Source organism: Mastomys coucha, chromosome X (assembly GCF_008632895.1).
Source record: "Mastomys coucha isolate ucsf_1 chromosome X, UCSF_Mcou_1, whole genome shotgun sequence".
Taxonomy (NCBI): Eukaryota; Metazoa; Chordata; class Mammalia; order Rodentia; family Muridae; genus Mastomys; species Mastomys coucha.
The window spans coordinates 111,607,655-111,631,618 of NC_045030.1; the positions used below are offsets into that span (position 1 = coordinate 111,607,655).

The following is a 23,964-nucleotide window of genomic DNA, read 5'->3' on the forward strand; positions in this document are numbered from 1 at the left end:
GTTTCATTTTCTACCTTTAGCCTGCTATGTGACTTCAGATTCCCTTTCAGTAAAATGAGCTACATAATAAAATATAAAAATATTAAGGATAGACAAGATGACATACTATACATACTATAATTCACAGTAGTCTTGCCTGGTATTTGATTATTAAGTATTATTTCAATTCTATTAAAATATTTGTAATTCAAAATTTATGTTTATAAAACAAGTTTTAAAATAAGTATTACTTACCTGATCTGTGTTTAACTTCTCCACTTTTCTTATTGTTTTTTCATAAATTACATTGTTTCCTGGGAAGAATTGACCTCCTCTTAGGAAAGGAGACAATGGTTCCTAATAAGAGATTAAATAATATGTTTGATTTGAAAGATGTTGCTTCCATAGGCCTGCCAACAAATACACTGTATCTACTAGGTTCTAATGTAGTAACAGATTTTAAGAAGATAATGGAAGGGTTCATCAATATGTTTCTTCCAGGAGAAAGAAAGAATTTTAAAAATAGTCCATCAATGAGAACAATTTGAATTCTTCCTATTTTTACTGGTTCTCCAGGGGAGATCTTTAGGAAGTAGAAAATATAGCATTCATTTTTCTGTGTGAGAAAAGGGTAAGACATATAAAGTAGATTGGGCTTTACTTGCTGTAACCTCATTGGCTCTAAGACAGGACACAAGAAAAATGTCTGTCTTCTAAGGTAGTCTAAGATGAACTTGATGGCATTTAAACTGGGGTCACAGGTGGGTTTCTTTCTATGCAAAGAAATTATTAGAGGAATTTAGAATAAACAGAATTCAGTCTGAACCATAGAATTTACTAAACCATAAAGTGGATAGAACTGCATTGAACTATTTTTTCTAGGACTCAATTTGCATGTCATTGAAGTGTACAATCCTTATTTGTGATGATAATCAAGGCTAAGATTCTCAGTACAACATATGTTTTGAGTACTGAGAACAGGGCAGAAGCTTTAAGAGCCACTGTATCTCCATATAATCAACTAAATTGCTATAATATTAGCCAAGTACTTAGAAGATGTCAGTCAATGAAATAAAGGCCTGTGATGTGTCTTAGATTGAAAGACTAATGAAAAAATCAGACAAGGAGTCCAGTGTAAATGTAATGTAAATCACATTCATTTTTCCCCATTATTTCTTTCATTTTGAGAAAGGATCTCACTATAGCCCTCCCTGGCTGCCCCAGATCTCATTAGATCTTGCTGGTCTTGCATTCAGGTATCTGCCTACTTTTGCTTCCAAGTACTAGGGCATTAAAAGTGAATGCAACCATGTCCAATTTTTCCTTTCTTCTGATTTTCATTTGAGTCATCAGGTTGTTTTGTTCACTGATTTGTCACAAAGTAAAAAATGTGTAATTTTATTTTTAATGTACATATAGTAGATAAAACTGCTAGTATGTGGCAAATATTGTTAGTTGGAAAATATTGTAATTACTCTCAGTTCTTAAAGTAACTGACCTAAAAGACTGTTACGAAGGGAAGAAATTCTGCAGCTTAAGTCTGCAGACCCAGATTTCTCGATGAACAGTTTAGAAGTTCTAATCACACAATTGTGCAAAATGTGAGGGAAGAAAAAAAGAAAAAGAAAAAACTAAGAACAAGGTAAGTCTTTTGAAGTTTTAGAATCAAGACAGAAAAATACCATAAAAATCAGAGAGAGAAAATTTCAGCAAGTTAGTAAGAAATTGAACACAAAAATACTTGAAACATCAGTGGATAAGAACTACAAAGCAGATTGGATTTTAGCTACTATGAATCCATTGACTTGACTTCAAATAATCAGTGGAAACAGGCCAAGTAGGAAAGGAAGGTATGGTGTCATAAAACAAAAGTTGCAGGTCTTTCTCCATCTATATGCAGTGGATTCATGTAAAGCATTAATTTTCTCTGAACCTCAGTGTACTTATCTCAAGGATAATATACACAGTATTCTGGATCAAGTGAAATAATTTTAAGGTACCATCAATTTTTGTACATTGATTTTTAATATGTAGTATCATAATGTATAATATATTAAAATGATTTCTGGAAAACAAAATATTTCTAGGATATCATTCTAAATTATGCAATATAGACTGTTTTGAAGGCAAAGAAATTGTTGGCCCTAAATATTCCATAATAGATGAACAGATTATTGAATTAAAGGGGATGGTAGTTACTCTTATCTTGGTGATTTAGAGGTTTCTAAAAAATAAAAATGAATTTATGAAAATATAAGATGTTCTGTGTGAAATGCAACTAACTTTAAATCTGTCTATTTTAAGTGTTTTTCAAGACTTAAAATGACAATAAAAACTCATCCAAATTTAGATTATTACTTTACCAAATTTATAAGATGGTAAAAATATTCATACGAATAATTACTGTTGAAAAACAAATCCAGCTTAATAACTTTAATCAAGCATTTTCGAGTTCTTAGTATTTGAGGAGCTCAACAGTTTTACTGCTTTGGTATCTTCTTTTCTTCAGTCTCTACATTTGATTTGCTGCCAAATCCACCCTAAAAATTAGCAGGTGTTTTCAAAACTGTTGATGTTATAACTTTAATTGTTACTTTCAAAACCTCTGGCAGTAGTTCTCACATTTAACAAAGTATATAATTCCCAACATCTATTGCACTGTTCCCAGGCCACAAAGCTATAATAGAGAAACTTTTTTTTGAAACCAAAATAAAAATTGGTTGATTATAAGTTCAAGTTATTCAGTTTCAAGCATCACCTCCAAGCTGTGTGATCACACCTGGATTAATCAAGTTCCATAACTCTGGTTCCAAAACCTTTTATTTTCCACAAGCCCTGTCCTCATGTCCGCTCACCCCTTTCCTTCCAGATCTCACTGCGTTTCTCAACATTACAAAAACTACTCTTTGGTTTCTGTTCCTTCCAGCTCTTCGAAGTAGAAATCATACCTTTTTTTTCCTGAAGTCTTGTTTCTATGTGTATCTGAAATTTTACCTCCTTTTCTCCTTCAGAATTTTATCTCATTTGTCTCTTTCCTTCTCCATTACTGATTAATTCTATTTACAAATCTTCCAGGGTCTTTGAGATCCAGCTTTCTCCTCTAGTGACACCTTCCTTCTTGCCTTTGACTACTATCCTTATCAGAAATGCATCCCCCACTTATTTCCTCCACTTCCTTTTGAGAAGTCTATCCATTAACTTCCTGCATCTGGATTTTGCTCCCACAAGCATATTAAAACTGTTTTTAAATACCACTGTCACTTTCTTAACTGTTAAAGCTCTCTCATACCTATTTTCTTTGGCTTTACGCTAATTTCATATGGTTAGTCAATAGTTTCCTCTATTTGCTTCAGTTACTCTGTTTTTAGGACTTCCTCTGAGAAGACATTTTCTTGCAGTGGGTCTGTCTTTCTGTTCACTTGAAATAGATATTCCCCAAGGTTTTGACATTAACTTTCTCCATTACTCTACAACTCCTGCTTTTATCCTTGGTGATAAAATTTAGATACCAACACTCTTACTTCTATCTCAAATGTGACCTTTAGCGGTGTCATTTTAAATATCTACTAGTACTCTCTCTATTACATACCTTAGATCTCACCAGATCAAGCAAACCTCATGGTATTTCCCTTTAATAAACTAACTTTCCACATTTCTTCTTAATCATTTCTTTCAGGCCACCATAACCCTAGTATCTCCACCTATCAAGCTTTTAGGCCCACATTTAACTTTTCTTCTGCCAACCTTCTTAGCCAGTAAGTTTTAAAATCTTGTTAAAAATATTCCTAAATTAGCTGTCAAAAAAAGAAAAAAGTTTGTGAAAACCTGAACAAAGCACATTTATTTGAATTTAAAATTCCTTGTAAGTATAATTATTCTAACATCATGTTAATTGTACTAATACACTATATGTCAAAACAAATCTTTCCTTGATTTTCCACACATAGCAAATGTGTTATCTCAAGTCAAATTGCAGTGTGGTGGTTTTAATGTGAATAGTCCCTAGGTTCATATGTTTTAATACTTGGTCCCCAGTTAGTGGTACTATTTGAGAAAGATTAGGAAATGTGACTTTATTAGAGGAGGTATGTCAGTGGGGGTGGGCCTTGAGATTTCAAAAGGCCACACTATTAGAGCCCTCTCTCTCTCTCTCTCTCTCTCTCTCTCTCTCTCTCTCTCTCTCTCTGCCTGGTGCTTGTGGTAAGTTATAAGTTCTCAGCTATTGCCATAACTACTTGTCTGTTGCCAAGCTTCCTGCCTTGATGGCTATGGACTCACCCTCTGGAACTGTAAGCCAGCAAACTAATCTCATTCTTTTTCCATTGCCTTGGTAATCATGTCTTATCATGACAATAGAAAAGTAACTAAAACAGGAGTTGGTACCAGGCTGTAGGCTATTGCTGTGACATACCTAACCACGGAATCTGTTGTATTTAGTTATTTATTCATTCATTTTTGTCTGTTTGTTGTTTTGGGAGGAAAGTAGAAAACATTGAGACTTTGGACTGGAAAAATGGAGCTTAAGGATCCATCCTAGTAGGATGTTGAAAACAATAGTGTTTAGAGCAATTCTGACCCTGGATGCCCAGATCAACTGGTTTCAGAGGTGAACAGTATTAGGAACTAGGCTAAAAGTCGTTCTTGGCATATTTTAGTAATGAGTGTGGATGCTTTTTGCTTTTGTGCTAAGAATCTGCCTGAGACTAACCTGAAGCCTTTCAGACTAGTTTTGTTGGCAGAGGAGATTTTGATACAGACTAGTATTGACTATGTCATGTGGATATGAATGATATCTCATATGCAGATCTTAAGTGAGAAAGAAAAGGTAAAAAAGAGAAAAGGAACACTAGGAAATGTAGTGTTGGGGCCTTAATTTGTGATGAGAGATATGAAGAAATGCAATAAAAGTAGTGATACCCTCAGGGTAAGAGCCTATCCAGTTATAAGCTTTCAGCTACTGGTCCAGCACCATGTCTGCCTGCTGGTTGTCATGTCTCCTACCATGGACTCACCATCTGAAACTATATGAAATCCAATTAAATGTTTTCTTCTATGCGTCGCCTTGGTCAACGTATTTTGTCACCACAACAGAAAACTAAGACACTTTGCATTTCTCTATTAGTGACTATCACCCACCCGAACCATGTATTTTAAAATGTATTTTTTCACAGCTAAATGTCATCATGCCTTAACTTCACACTCTAAAAAACATGTAAGCACCTTTGGTTTAGGAAAAATGCCTTATTTCCTTATTCCTATTTTAAGGCTATAAAGCAGTGGCTTGCAACCTGTGGGTTGTAACCCCTGCTGGGGTTGGTCTTATTGCTGTGTCTTCAGGTGCTTAGTTCTGTATCCCAAGATCAGGTTACAGTCTAGACATGGACATTGTATTGACTAGTGTGCTGTAAAAATGTTCCCCAATAGTCTCCGATTGGGGAAAAAAAAAAAGCTAGAGCCTGTGCCTGGGTAGGGGAGAGAAGAAGGTAGAACTTTAGATCCAGTAGGAGGTCTCAGGTAGGGACCAGAAGAAGAAACAACAAAGGAGGAGAAGTTTGGCATGAAAGAAGCTCACTCTGAGGAAACACATGGGACAGAGCAAAACTCAGTTGGCAAGTTTCACGGGGGATCTATGGCTGGGATGTAGGTTAGAATAGCTCAGAATCTGCCCAGTGTAGGCTTGCAATATGTTAATAAAAATACCAGGTTTCTGTGTTTTTTATTTGGGGGGTATGAACAAAAAGGGGTGTAGCAACCCCCCCATAAAGTTACTACTGTAGACCTGTACAGGGGTCACCTAAGAATATCAGAAAACACATATTTGCAATGGTCTTGGGAACTGAGACATTGCTCTTCCTCCATCCATCTCCAGGTGGGTCTGCCTACATGCAGATATACTCACATACCATTACCCAGAACTATATTAAAGGTCCCAGCAGCAGGAAAGGGAGGACCATTGCTCTAGAGTATCTTCTTCACATCAGGAGCATTACAATAAGAAACTTAGTGAAATTGGTAACTATCAGCTGGATTTCATTCACTAATGAATTGAGTGTGTTTTCTTCATTTTTGGATAAAAAGTAAATCAGCAGTCATAAATCTTTGTAGTACAAAGGCAAATAGAGAATAAAAAAAATTAGGAACAACTTCAAATAAAAAGCCTGAATAGATAGAAGGAATCATAATTAGAGAAGTGGCTCAAGATCAGTTTAATTCCAAGGAGAAGTAAAGCTTAGAAAAGCTAGGAAGTGAAAGGAGGGTGAGGTTACAATTTAAGAGCCTCAACTTACTGTAAACACTGCAATTAAACTAAGTCTTCTGCCTGTGAGATTTAAAAGTACAAAATACAAAAGAAATACACTTAAAAAGAAAACAGGAATATACACACACACATATATGTGTATATGTATACATATGTACAATATATATACATATATATGTGTATATATTTATATGTAATATATATGTAATGTTAAATCTATTTTACAAAACCAGTTAGACTATTTTTATTTACAAAGCCTGTGGCTTGAAACTTGTTTTATTGCTCAATAAAAGACAGAGTTCGAATCTTTAAATGACTATTTTTCTTCATTTTTCTGTTAGATCTTCGTGAGAAAATGTTTGTAGTTCAAAATGCCTGAGATAATGAGTTCTTAGAGAAGCAAGCCCAGCGTTATTAACATGTCCTTACTTATACACATACTTCTAATTTTGCTGCCTTTGTAAACAACATGGTGTATAAGCTAATTTGTAGCTACATAATTTATCTGGTAATCATTTAAGGTCCATTGTGCATTGTCCTTAATTTGCTATTTCTTATTCTGCACTATTCAGATCCATTTCAAACAGTGTCACTTTGTAGCTCCATGTTCCTGCAGCACTTAAGAATTTGAGTTTTCTCAAGACTAAAGAAAATATGTTTTAAAGAATGTGAGTTTCAGGCTGGGGAGATGGCTCAGTTGATAACGCGCTTGTTGTATAAACATGAAGACCAGAGTATGGGAGCCCAGCATTCACTAAAAATCTGGCCCTGTTATCATATCCGTAATCTTAGCCCTGAGGAAGTAAAAACAAATGGATCGCCAGAGCTCACTGACCAGGCAGGCTCCAGAGCTCACTGACCAAGCAGGCTCCAGAGCTCACTGATCAGGAAGGCTAGTCTTAAACATGAGCTTCAGGTTCAGTAAGAGACTTTGTCTCAAAAAGTCAGGCAAAGAGGGTTTAAGAAGACACCTGGTGTTAAGTTCTGATGTCGCCATATACTTGCATACATGGATACACATAAACACACATATACAAGGATGTATACCTATGTAAATATAAGGACAACTATATGAATAAAAAAGTAGATGAGATATTTGTAAGTACAAAACATACAAGAAATGCTGCCTTTGTAAGAAGCTAATATTATAGGCTGTATTTAGGTAAAATGCATTCAATTCCCATCACATATTATATTGAGAAGGGGTGCAGGAGTGGGACAAAGGTAGGGAAACATCCATCCCCTACTAAGGTTCTCCTCATGGCCCCTTTGTCCAGCCACCTTGCCCCTGTTTGCATACTTGTGCCTTAAATATTTGATTATGCAAAAGAAGGAGCAGGCAACTGCTTTAGCTCTAATCACATCCTCTTTCAATGTTTACACAAACTTATGAAAACTAAAGTAAATATCCAAAGCAATCATCCCCTTACTCGGATCCTCTGTGTACACAAATTCTCACAGACATGCATACGCAACTAGCAGCTTCCTTACCTAAGGAGACCTGACAACATGATTTTAATAAGTAAATTAAAAAAAGAAAAGGTAGAAAGGTGGTAGTAGACGTATATCCTCCACACTATCTAGATTAGTGGCAAATGAGAAAGTGTCTAGATTAACTGTTTTCTTTCTGCAGCTGGAATACATAATCTTTCAGGACACAGATTGTTTCTTGTTAGAATGGAGAAATAAAGGGTAAAGGAAAAAAATGTCACATATCTATCCACACCACAGTGTTTCTTTTGTGAGATTGATTCTTTAAAACAAACAACAAGAAAACAGACCCATTCTGTTGCCACTAAGATATATGTGTGCATGCACGTGTATGTGTGTACATTCAGGAAGGTTTATTATTATAGAAAATATATTATGTCTTAATATTATAATAATTAATTATATAATATGTCTTAATATTCTTCTTAAATTAGACAGAGAAGAATATATATACTTTGTAAAACATATGGTTATTTATCTTAGTAAAAATATAATAATGTAAAATTTTAAAAAGCTTATTTATAGGTACATAATTCATGCCTCGCAGGCTACAAGCACATGAAACATCTTTGAACTTTTAATTCTTAATTTCCTTCTTGCTAGTCCACATCTGAAAGGGAAATTCAAATAAATTAAGTCTTCCAACTGCTGATGTGATGGTTGGTAGCTTTTATGGGAAGCCTGGGAAGACCTTTGTCCCTTTGTGCTTCAAAGTGCACAAAAGTCCCTTACAGTGCGCAGGTGGGACTACAGAAATGAAAGTATTATAACAGCCAAGCTGCTTGGGACTTTCGGTCTCTTTGTCAGACTGTATGGGTGTATGGCTACTTGAAATTAAAAATAGAGTTTTATATTAATGGTTAGAGGTGCCCTTTCTAACTGGAAGATAGGCCAGCGATCAGTGTTTAAGGATCTGATAACTAACTTAGCCACTGAAAAAAAGAGATCACATGATACTTTACCTGTTCAGGGTTTTGTACTATGTATCTCCTAATGGTGGTTTGTGGATATGCAGTAACTTTTACTGTTGGAGAATGGAGTTCCTGTGAAGAAAAATTAAACCTGTATAACTATATAAAATTATCATTACTTGGTAGCTTGGAGCTATCAAAAATAAAAATAAGGAACATTTTTCATAGTGAACATTATACAGACATTTTGTGAACAATGATATATGACTTTATAATTTATTTAATGTTAGTGTTGAAAGTACTTTTGCAAAGCAACATTTGCCCAGTTCTATTGTAAGTAATTGCATTATACTAATTTCTACTTTTACCATATTTTTCACATTTTATTATGGTTTTATTATATATTTGTTTTTATTAAAGTATGGCAAGTAAAAACTCTATAAGATCTGAGAGTTTGTCTTTAAGTCCTATCCTACCTCTTGAGATTGATTAGTTCTGTAGACCCAATGACTCATTAAATATGTTACAAAAATGATGGAAGTATTTTTCTTTCATAAATTATCAAAAATTAATATTTCCAAGGTTCTAGTTCTTAACTCACTTTTATATTTTCATAGTGGGAATATATTGGAGTAGAAGCAAAATGCTTAAATAGTGCTAAAGCAGATTAAAAAAATATACTATTTTCCCTTTTATGCTTTGCTTCTCACTCTGGAACACTGTTACTCTTTGTTTTTATGTCTCACTCTGGAACACCATTACTCTTTGTTTTTATGTCTAAGTTTCCTGGAGTTTTCTGATGTTTTCTGAACCATCTGAGACACAAGCAGAAATGCTACTGTTCATAGAAATTGAATAGAATCAGAAGGCCCTCAGAGTTGTCCTAAAATTGTCTCAGTTGTCTCCTTCCCTCCTACTCTGTCTGGGGTAAAAAAATTTGGAAAATTAAAAATCTAGCAATGTTCTTAGAATCTGCATAATATTTGGTTTGAAAAGGTTTCTCCATGGGCATACTTATTTTTAAGGAATTCATTATGTAGCTCCCTTTCTTTCATTTTACTAACCCTTTCTAGACTTTCTCAGAGTGATTAGTGTTGCAATGACATGTTTAGACTAAAAGTTAAGCTTAAATAAATTGCCTATTAAATAAGTTGTATATAGAAACTACTTATGTTTATGACTTGAATTGCTTTTCTCTTGGAGACATGGGATCTGAGTGTGAATCAAATGACTATGGTGTCAGAATCTTCAGGAGGTTTTGTTGTTGTTGCTGTTGTTGTTTTATTTTGTTTTATTCTTGTCCCCATGTACCTGCCCATCTGGCTACCATGAGTATTTCCAAGGTTATGGACAGTCTTCATACATCACAAGGATAGCACCATATGGCAAACCCTATGGCCTGGTTATACCTCAATGTAATCATAAAAAATAACTTATGCACTATATGCAAATCTGCACAAAAACATAAGTGGGGCCAATCACCAGATTAGCACAGTGTGCTTGTGTCCAAAAGTCAGACTCTTTATTACTCGCTGGCTTCTTGGAACTTTTTGATGTAGACACCATCTGTCTATTGTTAGAAGCCAAACCTGCTTGTACATACATGCTTTGGTTTCCTTGCAGATAATCCACATCAGAATTTTTACTGTGTGAGAGTTCAGTGGAGAACTTGGTGCTGAGGAGGTTAGGAATTCTCACCTACTTGCTACAGGTGATGAGTTGTATGCTGCCCCCATAGAAACACCACTAGGCAGCCACTCTGCCATTCTCTATGAACAACGTGAAGCAGATGCAGTCTTGGTCCACAGATGTTTAGATCTCCATTGTGTTTCCTGTCCCTCATAGCAATCTTCAGAGGAAGTCTTCAGGCTTGATATGGTCAAAGATACCAATAGAGCTGTGCTGTTGGCCACTTGCTTGGAAAGGAGCAGGGGCAACTGGGAGCTCATTGATTAACTTATATGCTTACTTCTTTAAGAACTTAACTTTTCAAATCATCCATCACTCACAGCTGTGTCCTTTTCCAAAGTGTTAGTGGCTTCCGAAAATCTAACACTTTGGGGATCCATTTCCTTTGAAAATGCCTTCAATTCATGGACAGGTTGGATCATCAAAGTTCTGGGTTTCATTGAAATATTTTCATTGCACACCAGACTTGGGATGTTTTTGGTTGCAATTACTGTAAGTGATACTACAGACAGACCAGAAACTGCATTCACTCTTGTTGCCTGTAGGGTCATATTCTGGCTGCTCTTTGCTTTCAAAAGTCTGTTGGCTCAGTCTTGGGGAGTGATTGGTTGGGGATTTAAATGAGAAATTTCCTCTACTATGGACTCAGGCATTTGAATACTTTGTGCCCAGTTGATGGTACTGTTTGTATAAGGTATGAAATTTTTAGGTGGAAGAATCTTGCTGCGGGAAGTACTTAATTGAGGATGGATTTTGAAGGTAGCCTCACTGTACTTCTACGATATTCTATGATGCAGGTTTGTTGTTAAGATGTGATCTCTCAGGTTCCTGATTCAGCCACTTGCTGGCATGGTTCTCTTACCATTATGAAATCCTCTGGAACTGTATGCCAAATGGACTCTTTCTTCCTGTGCTGCCCAGTTTTGTAAACTTGACACAAGGTAGAGTCATTAGAGAGAAGGGAGGTTCAATTGAGAAAATGTCTCCTTAAGATCAGGCTGCAGGTAAGCCATTAGCATATTTTCTAATTAGCTATTGATGTTCAAAGGCCCAGTATATTATACGTGGGACCACCATCCCTAGGCTGGTGGTCCTGGGTTCTATAAGAAAGCAAGAAAGCAAGCTGAGCAATCCATGGGGAGCAAGCCAGTAAGCAAAACTTCTCCATGGCCTCTGCATCAGCTGCTGCCTCCAAGTGCTCCTGTTTGAGTCCTTGTCCAGACTTCCTTCAATGATGAACAGTGATATGAAAGTGTAAACTAAATAATTCCATTCCTTTTGGTCACGATGTTTTTTCACAGCAATTGTAACTCTAACAAAAACAGAGATTGGTACCAGAATAGTGGAGCATTATCGCAAAAGGACTGATTGTATTGTTTTGAGGAGGATTATGGAAGGACCTTGGAACTTTAGGCTAGAAATGTCATTGGATGTTGAGGGCTCAGTGAGCTCTTCTGCCAGAGCTGGAACGATAAGAATGTTGAGAGCAGTGCATATGATGAAGGCCTGGCTTCAGAGAAAACTAGAGCCCCTAACAGGTCACACATGTGAAGGATCTGTGGTATCTGGTCAGCCGGAGCAGACTAAACAACTGTGATTAAGCAAGAGACCAGAACCACTATAGTAAAACCTTTATTTTGCTATGACAATGGATGCTGGTCGGCTGGGGCTGAAGAATCAGCTGTGCTTAAGGACAGACCAGCATCACTGATGTGAAGTCTAGGAAGTGTTTCCTAAGCATTAGTACACAGAAGCTGTGTTTTAGATGTGGCCTCAGTTTTAGATGTGGCCTCAGTTGATAGTATTGTGTAAGAGTTTCCTGGGTGGTTCTGGTTTCGAAGGCATGAAGGGAATCACAGAAAATGGCTGAAGCTTGGTACTGTGAGAAGCCAGGAGTGTTCAATGGTGAAGGAGCAGCTTTAGTAACAGTGGAAACCACAGAGTTTCAGGGGTTATGAAGAGAAGTAGAGACTTGGCAACATAAAAGGAGCCTGGGTGAGGCTATTGGTGAAAGTGCTGCCCAGTGGCAGCAAGAGACCCCAGCATTTTAGAGTTGCCAGTGCTATGGAATAACCACCAAGAACAGCCGCAGCAATGGAGTTGAGCCAACTGGAACCTAGAAGATAAGCTGTGAGTGGTGCAGCCAGTGGAGCCAGAGAAGTGACCTAAGCCCTTTGGAGGAGCCTTGAAGTTCATATGTGGATCCTAGACATTGAAGACCAAGTTTTTGCATAGTTGGAGACGGTTTTTGCATTCTTCTGATAGCGATTATGCCTTGGTTATTCCCTTTTGAAGTAAGGAAGTATTTAACATAGTTATTATTTTATAGGAGCCTGTAATTGAGAGACATTTGATGTTAAAAGACTTTTGATTTTTAAGAGATTGGGTATTTTAAAGAAATTGAATATTTAAAGGTTCGAATTTTTAAAGAGTGGGAGACTCTTTTAAGTTTGTAAAATGTTTTGTACTGTAATATCAATATTAATATGTGACCTTGGGGATGGACAAGACAAGGAAAGTTGTGGCTTAACAGTGAGTTATTTGTGTGTCACATGAACAAGAGGTCAGTTGTGCTGGCTAGTTTTATGTCAACTTGGTAGAAGTTAGAGTCGTTAGAGAGAAAGGAGACTCAACTGAGGAAATGTGTCCACAGCCTGTAGGACATGTTCCTGATTAGTGACTGATGTGGGGCCACACTTGGGCTGGTGGTCCTGGGTTATATAAGAAAGAGGCTCAGCAAACCAGTGCAGCAAGAGAGTAAACAGCACTCCTCCACAGTTTCGTTTCTGTGTCAGCTACTGCTTCTAGCTTCCTGCACTGTTTGAATTCCCACCCTGACTTCCTTTGATGATGAACAGTGATGGGGAAGCATAAGTCAAATAAACCCTTTACTCACCAAATTATTTTTGGGCATGGTGTTTTATCACAGCAATAGTAATATTAATTAAGACAGTAGTCTAAGTCACTTTTGGCTACAGTGTTTTATCATAGCAACAGGCAAGTAACACTAATACATGGTACGTAAACAATTATCATTCCTCCTTATAGTTCCAGCTGCCACTGTTTTCCCTCACCAACTAAAAGGGCTTCTGCCAGCAGAGTTGTGAGTTGTAGGAAGCACGTAGGTACTTGTGCTCACAGATAAGCACTAGAGGAACCAGGAATGTCAAACAGTTAAACATACAGTTATCTTTTCAAAAGGAGAGATGTATAACGCCCCCCACCCCCTTTTGTAGGCCAGAAGGCTGGGAACGGATGTGGTTAATAGCCTGGTGACATCTGCTCTATCTGTATGGCCAGGCACAACTGGCTCCCACAGTCTTATGTTTATCTCAGTCGATCTATGGTGCTATCTTCCCAGAGACCCTTATCATGAGAATTGTTTACCTTGAGCCTTCTTCCTTAGTTGATTTATAGAACCCATCTTTATGGAAGATGGCACTTGTATTTTACAAGAGTTTCAAAGTAATCATGTTTTAAACCTTGCTGTACACATAGGCTCGGCTTTAATTGTCACCAGAAAATATTTTCCAAACTGTGTTGTGCTTAAATATGCCTAAAATAAACTGTCCAGTGTCAGATTCTCAAAGTTTGAATCTTCACCAGCCACTGAGTCATGTTTAACCAGATTTTCTCTTTGCCTCACAGGGATATCCTGCTGGCTGTGGTGTTTGTAGAGATTCCCACAGCAAGTCAAAGAGTGAGAGACTGGCTATCTTAAGCCCCAGATAGGGATATTTAAAGGCTTTCTTGGAAGAACTTTGAACAACCTCTACAATGACTTGGGTAGTTGTATTCTTCCCACTGATATCAGCTTTGTGAAAATCTAGAAAGTTTCATAGATCAAGGAGAATGCCCAGTCTCTTGTCTGATTTGCTTTCTGGAGAAGAGGTGATAGTGCCTGCTCAGTGGTCAAATGGTCTTCTGGTGCTTCTTTGGGGAGAGGGAAAGCCTTTTCTGATATGGAGTCACTTTTGGAATAAGGCTATTCTTCAGCTAAGGCTATCTGATGTGGCAATGTCAGGCATATAGGAGACCACACAGTGTGAACAAAAGTAACTCCAAAAGGAACAGCAGCAGCTTGGTGACTAGGTGCCTCTCCACACGTTTTAAACTGCACGTGATGATATTTTTTTAAGCGCTTGTTTTTATTTTTTTTTTCCTTTTTGGATGCATGGCTGTAGGGTTAGAACAAAATATTCCTTGAAGGGAGCCAATTAAAATTTTAGCTTTATCTGGGCATAGTAACATACACCTTTAAATATTCCTTGGATTGGAGGAGGAGAGCCATAGACATTAAAAGAAACTGAAAAGTCTGTATGTGTTGATGCAGGCTTGTAATTATAGGACTTAGGAGGCTGAACAAAGAGGATCTAGATTTCCAGATTAGCCTGATGTATAATATACCAAGACGTTGTCTCAGAAATTTAACGAGAAAGAAAGAAAAGAAAAAGAGAAAGCACTAGAGCAAAGTCATTTTGTAAACTTATAATGGAAAAGCCAATATTGTTAATATAAGAGTTGTTATACATCAATGAGAAAAGATTTGTAAATTCCTAGTAGAATGATCAAATATATATATATATAATTTAATAAAGTAAGGCTCGTGGATTCCTAAAGAAGGGTTAGGAGTGTGGGAAGATCGTAAGAACCAGAAATCATGGGTATCTGCAACAGAACATTATTTGTTGGACATGAGAGAATCATTGCACACATGAATTCACAATGGCTTTGACTGCATGTATAAGGTCTGTCCAAGATCAAACAAGCCACAACACCAACATGGTGGGGAGAAGGGATCATGAAGTCCTGCCCTTCACTAAGGAGCTACTGGGAACTGATGGATGCTTGGAGATGCATAGTAAGCTTTTGTCAGGGATGTGGCTGCTAAGAAACTACTCATGCAGAGAGTCACCCACGCTTATACAGGAAGCACTTAGAGGACTGTATACAAAATGGTAAATGCACACAAACGTGGGAGAGAAGAGTGTTGCAAGGAACAGGGAAGGATTAGGTAGCTGATTCGATCAAAACATATTATATGCATTACGAAATTCTCAATTAAAATATGAGACAAAAGGAAATGGTTAATAAATGTCAAACTATTCAACCAAAGTAGGAATTAGAGTTTAACAACTACAAAATAACTTGTGTTTTCCAGAAACTTCATGCTTGTCAACACCCTAAATTGTATGTTCCTCTCCCATACAAATTTAATATGCTTTATATTTTGTTTCCTTGGACTTTAATTTTTTACACATGTCAATTAACATATTTTATTGCAGTAGTAATTATTATCATAGCTCACATTTGGATATACAATACTTACATTAAAACCTAATAAAATAATTAGGATTATTAGGCCATAAAGGTGAAAGGAAATAAGAGTCTATATGTCACTGAAGTCATAAACACATAAAAAGGATAATTTTTTGCCCCTTAAGTACAAATTTTAAAGCACTGTCACTCACAAAGTCAGTTCTTCAGTCAATCCAAATTTATATATTTTATTGGTATTCAAACCAAGGACCCTTAAAATATTCTGCATTCACTAGAAGATTCTCAGCTAACATTACACTACACCTAAACTAGAAACAGTATGAGTGAGAGAATAATGGATATAAAAAATGTAATTATGGTACTTGGTGTACAATCTTTTCATGGGCAGAGCTTATATTCATGTATGAGAATACCGTCTTTTGTTTGTGAGCACTGATGGTTTGTGAAGGTGTAGTTCTATAAAGGCTTAAAGATTGTCCATACATACGAACAAGACTTACATAAAAAGAAGAAAACTGAGTCTAATGTAACATACAACCTCGTTTACCTGTTCAGCATTTTGTGTTATGTGGAGAGTGCTTGGTGCACAAGTAGATATTTTCAGAGTTGGAGAATGGAGCTCCTGTTGAGAAAAACAAAACATTCAGTAATTGTTTCTGACCCCTGCACTTTGAAAGTCTTCAGTTACTGTGATTGCTAGGCCATTCAATTGAATGGATGAAGTGTCCTTTATTTTTATGATAATCTTATTAGTCACAAATAAGAACATTGTGTGTAGGCTTTCTTTGATGATGTCTATCCAAAGGACACATTTACTGAATTACTTAGACAACTTTTAAAGTAACCTAATAATAAAATAATTTCTAGACCACTTTGATAGCAACACCATCTTGTATTATTAAGTTTTCTTTTTTCCTTCTTTGACAACTATGCTAATATACACCACAATAGTATTATATGTCTGCTGTAGAGCAAATGAAAATTTTGTCCAACAAAAACAAAGAAAAAATTATCAAACTAATAGATGAAGTCTGGAGAGTTGACTATTATTACTCTTAGTTTTACTTCAAGGTGACTCCATTATATTTTATCTGCCCTGCTACCAGCTGAATTCTGGAGTCAGCAGTACTGTTTTAAAATCATTCACAAAAGGGAATGAAGGTGGTATTCACAATGATTAGGTAAAATGATTACTATGCTATCACTGTTTATATTTCTCCCCAAGTTAGGAAAGATGCACTGCCTTATTAGTGTGGACAGAGAATTTTTTGCATGGTACCAGGGATCAGACCCAAGACCTCATATGTTACTCAGGGGCGTACCAGTGAGCAGTTTCCCCGCCTCTAGATTGTACCGAGTTGATAGTCTTACTCAAGCTCCTCATACCTTCTTATACTTTATAAAGGATTGACATGCCTTCGGGATTTTTTCCCATGCACAGAAAAAAATGTTTCTCTAAGAAAGGGATAATTAAAATCAGAATCACAGGTATACAAGGTTAACACTGACAGGTTTATCAGAGGCCAAGACATTTGCTCAAACTGAAGAATGTTCTGGACACTTGGGCACTATTTTTATCCTCTTCCCCTTTCTTTATTTTAACTTCAAATAATATAGATCTGCTATTTTCTGGGTGCTTCTAAATAGGTTCCTGGATTTCCTGCTAAAAGCTAAAAGCTCTTCAAATAAATGTAGATTACAGACTGTAAAGCAAACAGGTATATATCCTTCACTTCAGAAAAATGATTCCAAACACAACCACGTGCTAGTGGATCAGGCCCACATATGATGGAGAAAAAGGGAAATTTTTGGTATTTTTGTTTTGTTCTACATGAATATAATTCTGCTTTTTTTTTTTTTTTAAAGATTAGTGAGATGTTTTTCTAGCATATCAACTATACAAAGTAAGTGGTTTCATCATGATAGTAACATGCCTGCAATGTACTTAGGTCATATTTATCCCCTTGATTAATCCTGGAAACAGTCATTTCTTGTTCCATAAGAAGTGAAAATAAAGTTTTTGAAAGAATCAAAGAAGAGCATGTGATAATTTCCTTTTTAGGAGACTTTCTAAGTGTTTAGCTTTGTGTAAATCACACACACACACACACACAAACACACACACACACACACTATGTCACATAGAGCATTCATATTGGAATCATTAAATTCAATGAGCAGTGATATTTTTGGTTCACGTGTCCTTTTTAGAGCCTTTCATTCATGATAAGTAGTTTAAGGTACAGACAAGGTACTTGGTTACCATGGTACAATAGAAAGATGCTTGGGCTAGGAGTCAGTCTCCTTGGGTTGGAACCTAGGTATAATACTACTCAGTTTGTGATATTGGTTATTTCATGTCTCTTCCATGAACTTCAGTTCCATGTGGGAAATTACATATGGTTGTGTGTAAGTGTGACTTAGACAATCCTTAATCTCTGTTCTGTTTCTGATATTATATAAACAAAGAAGATAATTTTTAACTTAATTTTGTATTTTGGTTCTATAATTTTAAATTATATAAGCTTGACAATCTTGTTTTACTTTGTTTTTTGTTTTGTTTTGTTTTGTTTTTGTTTTTTGAGACAGGGTTACTCTGTGTAGCCCTGGCTGTCCTGGAGCTCATTCTGTAGACCAGGCTGGCTCAAACTCAAAAAATCTACCTGACTCTGCCTCCCAAGTGCTGGGATTAAAGGTGTGTGCCCATGAGAATGTTACTAATGCTGATAATGGTGCTAACAAATATTAAGATTTTCTTGTCTTTCATAGAGCTTTGAAACAACCTCATAAAGAAGGTACCAGTATAACACTATTAGACTTATAAGTAATTTTATACAAAGCAGCCTCATTAAATAGATGATAATTATAGAGGTATTATTAGGTACTAGAACTCAACAAAAATAGCAATGACTTCAGAAATCATGCTTTTAATCGGTCTATATTTTTGCTACATTTATAACCTGCTTGATTATATTTTCAGTTTTACAAATTGTAGAATCTACTTTTAATATAAATTGTGATTAGATATTATATGAGGAGCCTAAATATCTTTTTTATTTCTCTCTTTCAAATTAGGTCTTGTGAAAAGTAATACTTATATTTTTGGCTATTGGAGAATAAGTAGAAGTCTTTGTGCATGCTGGTAAAAGTGTTCTACCACTATGTTATATCCTGGCTATTGTTTTCTGTGGTAGAATTTTAGTATGTATGCCAGGCTGGCCTCATGATCCCCCTACTTTTAATTACAGCATGCTAGATAGGTATGCATCATCGTAGCTAGTTCAAAAGCAACTTTGGTAGTTTTGAAAACATTACACCTACTTAAAAGTGATTGTATGAGGAGACAACCCTGATTAAAAGATTTAAGCTGCTCTAAATTCAACAAAGGTTATCTATAGACAGCATGATATATTTGCAGAGTATAGCCACAGGGCTCTAAAGCAAATAACACACTAAAGTTTTATTTACCACCTATGTCAATTAATCCCCTTAATATTTCAGGATGGTTCCACTTTTTCATATAACATATACGCTATATAATTGAGTCATCTAGTCTTCTGCCTCAGAAATGTGAAACATTACCTTGCTTTCAACTTACTTTACACCAAAGTCTGGTAAAATCAATGTTCATCATTACACAGGCTAGATCTGGTATGAAACCCAGGTGTGTTTGTCCTGTGCTGCCTCAAGTAATGCCTTTTAGCTTTTTACAAAGTTGTAACAGTGTTCTTCCTTCTCTTCCTCATTTATTTTTTATGAAGTAGACACGGCATTGGCAATTTTAAAATCAAAGTGGGTTGAAATCATCAGTTGGCTTTCTGAGGGAATTCCGCCACATCACTCAAGATAATTTTCTGCATCTTAGCACATACTATATCAGAGCCAAGAACTTTGGTTTCCAGTAGAGAATTCACTATTCACAAAAATGTATCCATTTTCAACTGTTAAAATAGATATGTGTTTTTCAGAGTTAAATCAGTTGAAGTATAAATGGCCCAAGCTTCTCAGTTATTTACTCTAATCACAGTGCTTTTCAGTTTCACAGTACAATGGAAAAAAAGAAAATCAGAAGCTGGCAAGCTGCTATTTTCCTCTAGACATATAAAAAACCTATAAAACATAGGCTATGTTCTGAATTTAAAGATTATTTGAGAAATGAAATTAAAAATCAGAATAGATGGTTTTTTGTTCTCTAATATATTTTTACACTGTTCTAGGTTGATAAAGATAGCATAGTCAACAAATGACTTATAATAAAATAGAAACATATTTAAAGTAAAACACTGTATTATGTAATTAAAATTAACTAAAGTAGACAATATAATGAAAATCTCAAAAGTAAGTGTCTAATTTCAATGATTCACAATTCCTTAAAATAGCTGTGCTATTTATTGTCTTGGACTGTTGGAATATTGGATTTTTTAATTTGATTTTTTTCAGAAAGCAGTGTATCAAGTAACTCCAGCTGGTCTTGAACTTTCTACTGAGCCAAGAATAACTTTGAACTTCTGATTCCCAAGTGTACATATGGACCACACAGTTTATGTAGGTATTGGATATCACACACAGGGATTTGTGCATCCCAGGCAAGGACTCTACCAACTGAACTGTGTCTCCAGCCCTTTTTATATATGTGCAATGTATATTACCTGTTATGTAACAGAAGTCTAAGTATTAACAAAGTATAATCTCTATTCTTGGCAAATTTATAATTGGGCAGCAGATAAAAATTTACAAATCACAGTTAAGTAAGAACTATAAGGAGTTAATATAGGTGCTTCGTGTGTTAAGAGGTAAAATCAAATTAAAAGTATATTTTCTAAAGCAGAATCAGTGTATAGTCAAAAAAAATCATTAAAGCCATATATGAAGTTTGTAGAGAATAAAAAAAGAGGTAAAGTCAACCTTGGATAAAGATTGGATCACAGGGAAATATATGAGGAGCAGAACAAATATCACAACAGTTTTGTCATGTATTGGAGAAAGGTGTAGAAACTAGGGGCTTATACTCTTAGAGAATGGTAGCTTATACTCTGTCTGAAGCACAGGGTAGTAGAATAGGATTTCAACAAAATAGGCCCCAAAGGAGCAGTTCAAGAGTAGATCTGAAACTCAAACAAAGAGATTTATAAACTGAATGTCACCAAAAGTTTAATGGGGAGAAGAATGAGATGAGGTATTTGTAGAAAACCTGAGGAATTTTTTTTCTAGAAAAGATATTTTGGTGGTAATTAGATTCATGATGACTTAAAATAATTTTATATTGGAATTTTTACATCTGATTCAGTCACCTTTGCATAATTTTGATCCAGTACAAAAATAGGCTAATATAAAAATCATTTTATTTTGGCTCACGGTTTCAGAAAGCTCACAGACGTTTGGCTGTGTGTGACTAAAAAGAACAAGGTAGCAGGAACCTGTGGTGGAAGAAAGTTGATTACACTATGGTAGATGAGAGAGAGAGAGAGAGAGAAAGGAGAGAGAGAGAGAGAGAGAGAGAGAGAGATTTATTCAGGAACTGGCTAGGGATAATATACGCTGAAGAACCTATCCAAAATGACCTTATTTTTCTGGGCAGGCCACATTTCCTTCAGTTTCTGGACTCTTCAAAATATAGAGCTTCAATGCAGGAATAGATGTTTAAAACATGAGCTTGTGACTGCCATATCATAATCAAGGCACTATAACATCCAAGCTAAAGTTCGTGGAAGAAGATAAATGGGTAAGTAAATGCTCCATTTGAAGCAAAAATCTTTCATTAGAAAGTTACAAATATAGTTTGGTATGTGGATGAATAGTTATAATAGAATATAATAGTTATAAGAGAATCTTTGGGCACACAATTAGTATGTCAAACCATTAGAGTATTATGGAATAAAATTTAATAAACAAAAGCGCTTCACCTTGACAGAATTTTGTGATCAGGACAAGAACATGGAATATATCTAAAAGCAACCTAATTAATGTCTTCAAGCAGAAGTGGCTCAGGGAACTGATGCCATGACCAGTCGAGATACCTGCCCTTTAACAATCACATGCCATAACAATTGTGGCAAATATTTATCCATGAAAACCACAAGCCAAATATACACAAGTTGATTTCTGATACTTCATAAGGCCTAAGACCTGGATAACAAAACTAATCGACTCATTGGATAACTTCCTTATGTTTATTATTTTTAGTTTGTATGCTGTTCAGTTTTTTTTTTTTAAAGAACCAATATCTGACTTTCTAGTTTAATTTCAAAGAGAGCTTGTGCAAGAGTGACAGTCTGCAACAGTTAAGAACTATGTTTTTACAAAAATCATATTCAGGAATTAGGGAAGCCATAATCATCTAAAAGGAAGGAAAAGCAGAGACTGGAGGAGAAAGGGAGGAAAGGAGTATAAAAGCAGGATAAAGAGAACGAGAAAGCATACACATTCTGTTTTCCAGAACATTCATTTCCATTTGTCATTGAGTCTTGATTTTAGAAATAATGTGTCAACCTTTAAGAAGTGTAAAGCCTGGGTGGCATAAGGAAGTAAGTAAGTATTATAGTACTCAGCATTACGTGTATCACCCTCTTGTTGATGGATGCTAATATTAGGTGTAAAAGTTGGTTACATCTGGGGTGGCTCAGGGTGAAAAATGCTAGGTAAGAAAAAAAAAAACCTTAAGAATGACTTAGTAAGGTTTGAATCAGGATGAATTATTTACAGGGCCTGGAATGGAAATAACAATAGTGGAAGTGGGGAGAGTGGCAAAGTGAGTTTGCTTAGCAAACAGTCATATGGGTATCTGCAACAGAATGGAAAGCTGTAGCAAATGGGAGATAAACGAAAAAGCAGGATGGGAGGTGCCAAAATGGTCCTTTGGCATCATTAAAGACATTTTGTGTCATTTAGATCTTAAACTTCACACGAAGGTGAAGGGGGATCTTATTCTTTCAGTATTTCCATCAATAAAAATTAATTTATTGCATCATCATGTATTTTGATTTAAAAAATCAGTAAAAGTAATGAGAAATATTTTAAAAACTGGATGACAACAAAATTTTTGTTCCTGAGAAAAAACATAATTCAGACAGAATAGCATTCATGCTACATTTTCTTAGAAAGTCTATGATGGCCTCAAAGTCACTATGTAGCTAAAACTGGACTAAAGTTCATTGTGATCCTCCTACCTCAGGCTCCTGAATGAGGAGACTATATACCAAGTCTATCATATGTTGTTTTTTTTTTTTATGTTCATCTACATTATCTTACGTGGTTTATAATGGGTGCATACAAAAATGGTGATGAAACACAACAATGAATCAGCTACCACCAACTTTGTAATGTTAATGAGTCAAGTGCACATGCCAAGAATATTGCATATTGGTTTTACGTGTTGACCTGCAACAAACTACTAGGTTTAAATCCCAATTTTCGTCTGCACTAGCCTTATTACAAAAGTCATATTACATCTCTCCACTCATGAACCTGGGCTGTACAAATGGAAATGAAATAGAATTTCATTTACTGAATACCTTTACATTTACTTCATTCAGTAATCACTACAGTCTGAAGAAAGCCATTTTTTTCTTTCTAAATAAATGAACAGAAGTTCTAACAAGTACAGTGACTTATTCAAGATAATACAACACTTAGCACTCACCTATGTGTCAGGTATTGTACTATGTATTTTCCACTGTATGTAGTCCTATAACTGTAACAATAACTTATAAGTTTCTTTGTATTGTTGTCCCACTTTATAGATGAAGAAAATGACATATATAGCTAATGAGTTCCTGAACCAGGTATTAAACTCAAGTTTAAAATCTAAGCTACATTGTTTCAGAGTTCCATTCTACCACAGTTCACCTGAATATTTAGCATGTGAACATTTAAGTCCTGAACATTTAGTACCTATAGCTCTGCCTAAGACATTCCATAGAGAGCAATTTTATAGGAATTTTCTCTGTAACAGCTGTTTAGACTGTCAAATCTAAGCCTCTTCAAGGATCTCTATCTGGCTTTCACTTATTGCTTGGTGGCTCTGGTCAAAGAGCTCAAGATATTCAAGCAACAGAGGAAAAATAAATGAATTAGGTAGTAGAGAATATTGTATGTACAGTGGAAGATTTTCTTCTCTATGTATTTGGAACTATACTGTAATGAACGTGGAACTTCATGATTTTTAATTTGAGTTAATTTTTTTCCTTAAAGACCAATATATGATGTTTTCCAATGAAGATCATGGGAATGTTATGGACCTTCTTGCTAGTCCCAATAATTACAAGAATCACTGAAAGTAATAATATTGAGTTAGAAAAGGTATAGGAACAATAGTTTCAAAAATGTATTTTTAAAATCTTTATAGTTCTTTTTTAT

General features: G+C 35.6%; 1 protein-coding gene across 2 annotated transcripts in view; it reads right to left on the minus strand.

Annotated features, from left to right (window-relative positions):
• Window positions 1-23,964, minus strand: part of Pof1b (POF1B actin binding protein) — a 57,221-nt gene that overhangs the window by 27,885 nt on the left and 5,372 nt on the right. For both annotated transcript variants that reach the window (XM_031367157.1, XM_031367149.1), the window contains exons 3-5: window positions 16,157-16,231; window positions 8,692-8,772; window positions 235-336 (exon numbers count right to left, since the gene is read on the minus strand). In XM_031367157.1, coding sequence (XP_031223017.1) covers window positions 235-336; window positions 8,692-8,772; window positions 16,157-16,231 — 258 coding nt within the window. The remainder of the gene's footprint in view (window positions 1-234; window positions 337-8,691; window positions 8,773-16,156; window positions 16,232-23,964) is intronic.